Genomic DNA, 10742 nt, shown 5'->3' on the forward strand with positions numbered 1-10742 from the left:
ATCCTGACCCCTTCTCCAACTAAGTACACACAGTCCAAATACACTGAGAATGCCAAGCTACAGGGGCCCCTCTGTGGGGAAACCTGTATTTCAGTCAGCAGCATCCGTCAGCCAAAACAGAAGTGTAGGGACAGATGCTAGAGAAGGGATGACACTTTAAAGCGGTGGCCGATTTCGGAACGAGTGTGCGTTTCTGCGTGCAATTAAGTCAATGCCATACTTGTACTAACGTGGCATTTTATCCGGGTTTACATGCAGAACATAATTTAGCACTCTAGGCTCATTTTAGTGTGGGTTTATGGTGCTAATTAGGCTCCTGGTGCTGCAGTCCACCCCGACCGGGCCATCTGGTGTCACAACTCCCAGCAGGGTCACACAAGGCAACGAAGGAGAGAACAAGCGTGTTGCACAACTCCCTCGACTGCTGCAGCAAATGAATTCTATCACGCCTGGGAGACGACTGCCAGCTTCAAAGTCCAAAGCTCTCGGCCTAAGGCTTATTTAGGCAGCCAAGCACCACACCGGTGCCTCCGACCGGTGCCACATTCCCTCCATTTTGGGAAACCTCTGCACGTGGCAGCAGCCAGGCTTGAAGGCAAGGTAAAGGCCGTCAGGAAACCGCCACGTCCGTTTTCTTTCTCATTGATTAAGGCAGGCCCCGGGGTGGTGGTTCAGGTTAACTTGTTAAAGCCGGAGCTAAAACAAAGCTTCGGTGAGCGTGCAAGCCAAGCGGTTTGACACGTAGTTGCTCGCAAGGGGAAGGACGGTCGTGGTATCCACCTGGGAGCTGTTATTTATCACCTGGGAGCCGTTATTTATCACCTGAGACCAGCTCGGGGTGGTGGCAGCGGCTCTTCTCACCTCGCCCTGTGCCTTTGGAGCCGGTCAACCGCTGTACGTGGGGACGTGACAGCCCCCGGCGGGAGCGGGGAGGCGAGGGCCAGACCCAGCGCCCCCGAGGGGCTGGGGAGAGCAGCGGGCTGGGACCGCCGCTGTGGCGGTGGCCGGGTGAGGGGGGGGGGGGGGGAGCGGAGAGGGGCTCCGCGCCCTGCCGCCTTCCCCTCACAGGAGGAGGAGGAGGAGGAAGGGGGGGCGTCGCCGCCGCCGGGAAGTGCGTCACGGCGGGAGCGCGCCTGCGCCGGAGGCGGCGGATTCGAACGGCGGCGGTTGCGCCGGTCTCGGCGGTAGCGGCCTGAGGAGGAGGAGGAGGAGGATGAAGCGTGCGGCGCCCCGCAGCACTCTGCGGAGGATAATAAAGACGCACAAGCCGCAGTTACGCCTGGCGACCAACGTCGACCTGCTGGTGAGGAAGCAGAAGGGCGGGCGCCGAGCGTTGCGGCCTGGAGTCGGGTGCGGGCCCGCTCCGCCCGCCCGCCCCTCAGGCCCCTCAGCGCCCGCGGCCTCCAGCCTGCCTTCTGCCGGTACGGGCGGGGGCCGGCCCGCCGTCCTCTGCCGCTGGGGCAGGGCGGCGAGCTCAAGGGGTGAATCCTCGAGCTCCAGGAGGGCACCCCCGGGGTCGTGGCGCAGGGCCGGGGGCGGCGGCGCTTTCGGCGGTGGCGGGCGGCTGCAGGCAGGGTGGTTGCCTGGGGGCGGGGGCGGGTGTCCCTGGACGGGGACGTGTGGTCTTACAAACGTTTTATCGCTCGAGAGACGTGGACGCGGTGGGCTGTGCGCGCTGGAGCACGTTGGAGTTGCTGCGGAGTAGTGGGATGTCGAGTTACTCACTCGTGGTGTTTCTGCAGTGAGCTACAGGCAGAGACGTTTGTGGGGAGAGGGACGATTGGGTCGTCTAATAAAATAATAAGTAGCGATTGCAGCTTCCTGCTTCGCTGGTGGCTACTGTAGTGTACGTTTCTGACAGTGAGTTTGGGGATTGAGGGACAGGCTGATGCATAAATATGGTGTCGCTACATGTAACACTGCTGGTCAAAGAGTTCAGTGTAGACGGACTGCGAAATAGGAATTTGGATTATGGGGCTGTAACGCACAGATGTTGTTTATGTAGAGCAATTTGGCTGTACAGTTATCAATTGACTGGACTGTGATTAATGAGTTGCTAAGCTGTTAAGGTATCCTGAATGATCATATTCTTGTAGAAGGCCAGTTAAGTAATCTTTGTCCAAAACGAAGGAATGGCAAGTCTTGTTATTAACCTAACGAGGAGAGTAAGGTGTTGGGGTCCTGCTCATGGTTTAAAAACACCTGCCATAAGGGTGTAGGATTAACAGAGCCATATCAAACAAGTTTCAGGAAACTGAGGCCAACAAAGCTGGATTCCTTCTGACCTGCAGTAAGGGATTTGGGGCACACGAAGGGTTTGTCTCACCAAGAAATCACTCGACTACAGCAAGGAAACCTGACCTAAAGAGAGCTTGTGGTAGCTGCCATACTGAAAAAAAACCCAGTATTTGTGCATAAAAAAAAAATTCTTTGAAGTGACTTAATAGGCTTAGCTTGCTTGACTGTCATGCCTTCTTGTTTTCAAATGCATGTGATTGTCAGAGCATTAATGCATACTGTGCATAGTGTGGTCCCTGACTTGAATTGTAAGTCCACGTTTCATATGTGTATAAAAGTTGTGTCTTGCAGCAGCTTGAAGGTTGGTATCTGGATATATGAAGCTAAATGTAAATATAAAAAATTAATGAGATTAATATGAACAATATGGTAATTACATGAGAGGATTTACATCTGAATGTAAAAAGTACTTATTTTTTCTAATTGGCCTAATAAAAATAGGAGCTCTTCCTACTGCTTTTGCTATCTTTGAAGTATTTTTATGGACTAGGGACCTGGCCCCTTGCTCGGACCCATTCAAAGCTAACTCAGTAGAATGCCGTAGTCAACTAATCAAAGTTACGTAATCACTAATAAAATTTTTGTAGTCATTGGTAACAGTTGGTCTGTGTTTCCAGGGTCATGTTACAGGTAGTGTAGCTGTCTGAAAAGGGCTAAGTGGGACTGTCCTCCAAATCTTGGCCATTGGTTCCCCTCTCTTCCTTGTCCTGGCACCAGCATTCTGTGGGCTGCAAAAGACAATCAGTGACTTGAATTGACTGAAACTAATGAACAACAACGATCTGATCTAGTTTAAAATATGGCTGTGCAAATACTCATTCCAACACAAAGGATGAGGCGAGAATGAATTTTAATCATGTAGTGGAAGCTTAGATTATCTCTTCTGGTAATGTTAAATTAAATGACACTTAACGTTAGGAGACTTGGCTTTTTTATTTTACCTTTAAACAGGAATGTCCAGGGGTGATGAGTGCCCATGATGTTCTTCAACTAGGCATGTGGCTAACAGCTTTTTAGCTCTTTATTTCTATGAATAAATAATCAACACAGCTGGAGTTTTGCTTTGTTTCAAAAAAGAAGAAAAAAAAGAGAGAGAGTGGGGAGTTTAGTCCTGTAGTTAGACAAGTAACAAGTTTTGAGAGTATGTTTTTTTAGTGTCTCTGTTACTCCCTACAAACCTTGTAAGAGTGGTTAGATTGTATACTTTAGAAATTTATATGGTAGCTGTCTTAAGATGAACCATATACATTTTGAGCAGAGTGCTTGTGTCTTCTGCAGGGAAATATGAGAATTGGCTAGTTCAGTTTCTGGACTATCTTCCTGAATGATCCATGCTTTCTGTTTGAGTCTACTGTGGTACTTAGCCAGTCCACTGAGGAGGTCTGCCTACCAGGCTTATGATATAATCAGATTGTTTTCCTTTTCCTGACCTTCAGCGATTATTTTTCCTCAATAAACCCATGTCTTCTTACATGATTGTTACTAACAAGTTTGAAAGACATAAGAGTTCAGATAATTTTCTTAAATACCTGCATAGAGTTTCTTCTTCACTTTTCAGATTCTTTTGATCAAGTGTCTTTCTGAAATTTGAAGCTTTGTCAGAACCTAAGTGTTAACATCTTTCTCTGTGCATGGTGTAGCTAACAAATTTCATCAAGCTTTCTCAAGGAGTGTGATAATGCCTTTGAAAGAAGAGATAGGAATAGTGTTTAAGGTTTGTCCAATGCTCTTACCACTCGGTTATTTACCTTTTTGAAAATAAGAGGTAAAGATTAAGATTTTAGTACTGAAGTTCAGATATTCCCCCCACCCCCACCCCCCCCCATGGTCTGAGAAGAAAAAGCTGCAAACTTTGTTCTAGCTTGAAATTATAGAAGAAAAGCAGGAACTCAGCTGCTTGTTTTATGCTAGAAGGGCAGGTTCTTATTTACATTGCAGAAAAAACTTAAAGTATTGCATCGAATGACCCCTTTTTTCTTTATCGGCATAGAATCATGAATTAGTGTACACTGAAGGCAAAATATCAGTCTAAAGAGTTGTTCTGAAGTTATGGCAGCAAAACAAAATTACGGAGCTTGTCCCTACTATTCATTAGTTCTGTTGAACAGGTGTGTGGAAGTTGCTCTGCAGGCAGTGTTTTGAGTTTTTACATATGTTCTTAAAATTTTACAACCTTTCTTTTATGGGAAATAAGCATTCTGTTGTGTAAGGTGGTTTTCATGAGTAGTTCAAAACTGTTCTTAAATTTTATGCAGAGGGACAAAAATCTAATGCATAGTAAAGCAATGTCTTTAAACAAATGTGGTATCACGTAGGTACTTTTCAGTAACTGTCCCATTCATGGCATTCAGTCGTTCTGTCTTTAGCCTTTCTCAATTGCCTTGAATAATCCGGAATATTTATTAATTTGTGCTCTACTGTGGAATGTTCTGATTTTAGTTATGTGACTATGTTTTAAGTCTATGGGAGTTCAGGGGAAGCTTCTCCACATGAAGCAATTCACTCTGAAAACAGGAAAATAAAGGTACAGTGATTCTGAGAGAAGATGCAGTTTTTAAAGGTGGTTTTAAAATTAACACTTTTGCCTTTAGGTATCTCAGCAGGAGGACTTGCAAGTGTGGAAGCTTTTGTTCTGCCTCCCTCTTCCCCCCAGGTTGTTTCCAGAAACCTAACCTCCTTGTTGATAAGTCTAATAATGAGAGTTCTAATGTTGAACACTATTTTAGCGTCACTGCTTGATTCTGTCGGAGGTTATTTCTGTGTAACTAAAGACTAGTTTAAAAACGGCTTTGATATTTTGCTAAGTAAATCTGCAAGAACATCTGCTTTTTGTGTAGTAGATGCTTCCAAACGATGCCAAATATTATGCAAATTTATCTATTGCACGCTGTCTTCATTTAGTTCAGGAGTTAAAAAAAAAACAAACCAACAAACCTAAATTGCTTGTCATATGAACACTGAAATGCCTGTCCTCTAACAGATTCTTTGTGCTGCAAACCCACTGCCAAAGTATTTCCTATAAGCTTAACTTCTAGCTTTCCTTGTTGTATCTTATCTAGGCTTTGCAGATCAGATATGGCAGCATAACTATATCACCTAATTCATATAAATAAAACTGTCATATATTTCAGTAATGTTTTCCAAGCTCTTGATTGAAAAAGTATTTTGTACACTTTACATAGCAAAGTTAATATTGTTTGAAAGTTTAATTTAAAAAAGGTGCAATTACCAATTTTTCAGGTTGGACTATTAAAATAGTTCACATAATGTCTGTATAACGCTGGAGGTTTGTATTATAGGTTCCTTATTACACAGGGGTGCTTTTGGCTGGAAGTTTTTAGTCCAAGTTGGAGTAGTAGTTCCTTGCCTGCTGAAATTTTTGCTGCTTCTGTACTAGCAGAGCAGCATTCTGTATTGAATGGAATACTGCCCTACCAGTTCTTTTCATGTAAAAAGGTTAAGTGATGAGCTGGGAAAAAATGGATGGAACCTCCTGACAGTGCAGAATTTCTTTTTCTGGAGAAATTAATGTCAATGCTCCTTTGCACTGGAAAGGGGCAGAAGTCCTTGAACTTGTCTGTGGTCCATTTGGTGATAAGGCAGGGATGAATTTGCTGTTCATTAAAAGTGTGGCTGTTGTAGTCAACTGAAAGCTGACTATGTTTACTAGTAAGCAAAAAGGCTCTGTCTTATTCTTTGATACTTATGTTTATATTTTATTATAGAAAACTGCTAATAAAAATCAGATGTGACTTACGTTAGGTCAGTTGTTGTTTGCATGATTGTTTCTAAAGCACTTTTACAATTTAAGTATACTAAATTTAAACTATATCTACAAGAGTCTTGCAGTAAGGAATGTCTTGGGAATTTAAGACTTAAACCGAGTACGTTGTTTTCCTGAAAACACCTTTCAGGAATCTGGAAGCAGTCTAGTATGCGAATCCTCTGTGTCAAACAATGAACATCTAAAAAACCAAACTGTGCTTAAACAGTTTGAATCCTTTTTTTTTCTTCCCTCTTTTAAAGGTGCATTTGAACTTCTTACTGTTTCTCCATCGGCTAGCAGAAGAAGCCAGGACAAATGCTTTTGAGAACAAAAGTAAAATAATTAAATCTGAACACACTGTAGCTGCAGCAAAGGTAATAAAGCATTTTTAATATTTTTCTTTTTGTTTAATGTAAAATGTGTTATGACAACATATACAAATGTTTTCTGTATTAGTGTTGGTATGTTTTTATAATCCAAAACCTGCAGAAACGTGATGTTCTTTAGTCCATCATCGGCATAATTCACTGTTACCAAGACATCAAATTAACTCTCCATGCCCTATTAAATATAGCCCTATTTTTCTTGAATATTCCATATTTAAATTCATAGTTTCAATATGTGGGAAAGTCTGCACAGCAGTCTACCAGCAAGCATCTGTGGGCTGAAAGCCCAGGGAACAGAAGCAAATTCCAAAGTTGGAGGATCTTTATTTCAGATGATACTATATCAAGGAAGCCTCCTGTCTTAACTTCAGTAATATAAATGAAGCTTTATGGAATGAGTGAGAAATAGTTCAAAGAGGTTCAAATATCTTACACCTTCATTTCTTACCTGCTTAGTCTGAAGGATGTTTGAAGTGGATTCTTGCAGCGTTGTGTGGCTACTGCTTGAACAAACAGATTCTTTGTGTGATGTTGTGTTCAGCAAGGGAAGAACTAGGAGAGGATTAAACTGTGGATTGCTATATGGGTAGTTCAGCATAACAAAAATTGCTGTATGAATATCTGTGAAGGAGGAATCCTCTGCATTACAGAGCATGGTAAGTTTTGTGTACGTGCAAAAGAAGGGAAGAGGAAGGCGTTATGCAGCTTTCTCTAGAAAGAATTAGAGTAGTGTCAAAGTATGACCAAAATCCTTTTGTATTCTCTAGGTCATTTCGCTCTCTACGATATGTCTGCTTTACCTAGGTTTCATGAAGGAACTCAGTCTCTTTAATTTGTTATCTGTTCAACCACCTACTACTGCTAGGCAAATTGGAAGAACAAAACTCGGTGTTATCTAGTATTTGGGTCCTGTGGCTTCTGTTTATCTTCAGTATTTATTTTTTTTCCTCTGAAATGTTTAGTTTGATACTTTCTATTACTATAGTAACAGAAATATATACAGGATGTGTATGGTAGCCAAGTGAATGTTACAGTTGGAATCTTATGCATTTGTAATTTCTTTTTAACTGCAATCTTAACATTATTTGAACATTTTTGTGTTCCATTTATTTTTTTTAAGATGAGAAGAAAGGAAAAACTGCCTGTATTTTAATAATGTTAACACTTAAATGGTCCCACTTGGGCTTTGAAGTTCATTTTTCAACTTAAACTCCAAACCAAAAAATGTCCTTCCAAGGGTCTGGGCACTCTTGATATAGAAAGAAATAAGGCATTAGAAACAAAAATTGAGCATAGTAGCTGTATAATTGCAAATCCTACTTTTTTTTTTCTTTTTGTCTAGGCCTAACGGGGTAAGAGCTTCAGGGAATCTGCTGAGAGCTTGAGACCTCTATTGCCATTTCTCAGCATTCATTTTTAAAATAAGCCTTTTATTTTGCAGAACTCTTGGTTGTGAATGTTCTTATTTAAAAAAAAAAAAAACCAATACTTTCTGATATGGCATTTTTCTGTATGCTTTTCCTTTTTCTAACCTTTTCCCTAGACTTTTACCCTTGGTGACTCTGCTCTTGGAAACAGATTGTTTGGCTAGGTGAACCTTTGGTCTGAGTAGCCTAGCATTTTGGATCTCTTACTGGTGCCTGGATTGTAGTGATAAAAGTGGTGATAAATATACTTTTTTCTTTTTGCAGGTTATTTTAAAGAAAAGCAGAGGCTAGAAAACAGACTACTGGAATTTCAAAGCATGTTTTCTATGTTTTCTTACTAATGTGAGATCATGTGAGCCAGCTTTTGCACTTTTGGAAGTATTTAGTTTTATTGATGTCTGTTTCCTGACTCTGAGTATCTTGCTGTTTCTTTAAAAAAAATAAATTTAAGAATCTTAAAATGTATATTTTTATACACTTCATGCGTAATTTAAAAATGTGTCACTTGTCATTTAAGACTTTTTGTGTACCTTGTTTCTTCCAAAACAATGGAGGAATGCCTATACCATAGTCACTCTTCAGGTACAATGTGTCATTTATTTTTAGAAGTATGAAACGAATCTAAAAGATGCAGGTTTCACTAAATCCACTCTAGATTATGCAGTTCAAAGCAGATTTATTAGCTAAACAAAATTGTGGCTTTAAAACCATTGCTGTACAAACTAGTGTATTAAATATCTTGGCTTTAATTTATTTATAAGTGTCTTAACATTTTTTTAAATTACTTTGAAAAGTAGGCTAAAACTTCTCTGTTCTGGGGAAAGAATATGTATTTTGTATTTCTAAACCATGCTCTGAACTGTTAAGCTGGCCTATTGTTTGATGTGGTGTATGAGACAAGTTGGTGGTCTCTAATTCAGTTGGTGCGGACAGATGCGCATTATGGAAAAGAAAAGATTTGGCACAGCTGATGTTTTTGAAGTTAGATCCTGTACAAATAATGAAGATAAGTTGGCATGAGTGCCAAGCTACTTCCTCTCCCCTTTTGAGTGTCATCTTAACTTGTCAAAAGTCTGGAAATGTACTTTATATAAAAATGTCTTTCTAAATTAAGATAATATTCTATTCCTAATCTGATATTTTTAAAAAATTGCTGAACACTTTGCTTAATCTTTTAATAAAGATATAGCTGAATCTTACGGTTTGAGCTGATAATACAGTTTTGTGGAATATGGGGTAGCTGATGCTTCATATGCACAGTGAGCTACTCTTAAAGAATTCTTAAAAACATGTATTGAGTAGTCTAATTTTGTTTAACATGTTACTGAGTATATTCTAGAAATTCAGCGAAGAAGAATTACATTTTATGAGTATTTTTATAGTCGAAGGAAACTGGAGCAATGCCAGAACTTCAAATTTCATATCGTGTCCACATACTTTTAAAACTCCTGTACAACCTATGAAAAGTCATCCTTTTACAGTATGCAGAAAGGATTGATGACTCTTCTGCTTTACTTAACTCATAGGGCTTAGTTCAGTCTGCTTCTTGTAAGGTTGACTAGATTCCTTATTCTGCATTTTCTTCTTACTCCCTTGGAATCCACAAAGAAAGCTGAGAACATATATGTGTAGAGGACATTTGGACTTAATATCTGAAGTACATTCTCAGAAATAAGGGAGATCTGACTAGGTATTTATATTTTTCTTTGTAATTACTGTCTGTGATTTAACAATTTTATTGCAACACTAGATTTTTCCTTTGTTATAAATGTTTTCTCTTAATTTTTCCCTGAAGTATTTTCTTAGTCTTGTACAACCACATACCTTTCGTCATTGTACAGTTGTTTAAGTGCTGTAGCTTCTTTTGGAATTTGTTTTGATGTCCACTTTAACTTACTCTGTTTTGATTTACCTAGGAGCAAGATCCATCTGAGCTTAGTGGAATGTTCTCATTCTCATGTAGTAGATGGATGATCAGCTACCATTGGGGAAGGGAGGCCAGGAGGGGTTAAAACCAGCCACCAGTGTACTTTTAAAATATTTTATACAGTGTTTTTGCCTGTATTCTTGGTTAAGAAGGTGCCTTTTTTCATAGGAGAGGGACTTTTTTCTATAAGCCCTGAGAAGTCTCAGTCAGAATGTGTCCTGTCACTAGATTGCCAGTACTTTGTGAACATTTCGTGATAGCTGAAGCAGGCAGGTATTCAGAAGATGTGAATAGCTTTGCAGGTATTCAGGTTTCTCTCTTAAACTTTAAATAAATGCATACTGAAAATTAATGTGGTTGATGTAGTGTGATTAAGCATTCAGAAATATACAATACTATTATGTTTTTCTAGTATCTTCTTGAATGTTCATCATAATTTATGTTCAGTTATATTCACATTTGGCAGCTCTTCTGTACTCCTTCATGTATATACATAGGGTCTCTTCTCTACGCAGTACTCCTTACTTTGTTTTTTAAAAAGAAAACTCCTTACAGCAGCGATGTCTAAATGCCCATTAACACTTCCAATTAATATAACCTTGGAGGATATACTAATAATCTCTTCTGTTATCAAATCTCTGTTTAATGATGAAACATCAAAGCATGTAGTTCTAGAAAAATGTCTTTTTAAACTAGATCTGTGGTAGAGGGCCTAATGAAGTTTGGTTCTTGTATTTGAGTTCCTAGTTGATTCTCTGCTGTTAGGAGGAAAAAGGCAAGGGTTATTGAAGAAAGAGGCATGCTGATGCATTAGTAAGGTGTGTCTTCTGCTCAACTGTTTTCATGAAACCTTGAGGAATTTAGTGTTCAGAAACCATTGAGACTATTGACTCACTATTGAATTTCCTCTGGTTTTAAAGGTAAGATTCAAGAGATTT

At 40.2% G+C, this 10742-nt stretch overlaps 1 protein-coding gene across 1 annotated transcript; it reads left to right on the forward strand.

Moving 5' to 3' along the window:
• The first annotated feature begins 1134 nt into the window (after positions 1 to 1134).
• CENPW (centromere protein W) lies at positions 1135 to 8630 on the forward strand. The gene is made up of 3 exons (XM_049818052.1): positions 1135 to 1303; positions 6325 to 6438; positions 8142 to 8630. Exons 1-3 carry the CDS (start codon positions 1214 to 1216, stop codon positions 8166 to 8168), a joined length of 231 nt encoding a protein of 76 aa, XP_049674009.1. The 5' UTR covers positions 1135 to 1213; the 3' UTR covers positions 8169 to 8630.
• The last annotated feature ends 2112 nt before the right edge of the window (positions 8631 to 10742 follow it).

Source organism: Accipiter gentilis, chromosome 15 (genome assembly GCF_929443795.1).
Source record: "Accipiter gentilis chromosome 15, bAccGen1.1, whole genome shotgun sequence".
Lineage (NCBI taxonomy): Eukaryota > Metazoa > Chordata > Aves > Accipitriformes > Accipitridae > Astur > Astur gentilis.

Bases quoted from the DNA above. Each gene is read 5' to 3' on its own strand.
- CENPW (XM_049818052.1), top strand. From the start codon at position 1,214: ATGAAGCGTGCGGCGCCCCGCAGCACTCTGCGGAGGATAATAAAGACG. The intron at 1,304-6,324 runs GTGAGGAAGCAG...CCTCTTTTAAAG, and splicing joins CGACCAACGTCGACCTGCTG to GTGCATTTGAACTTCTTACT. The intron at 6,439-8,141 runs GTAATAAAGCAT...TTCTTTTTGCAG, and splicing joins ACACTGTAGCTGCAGCAAAG to GTTATTTTAAAGAAAAGCAG.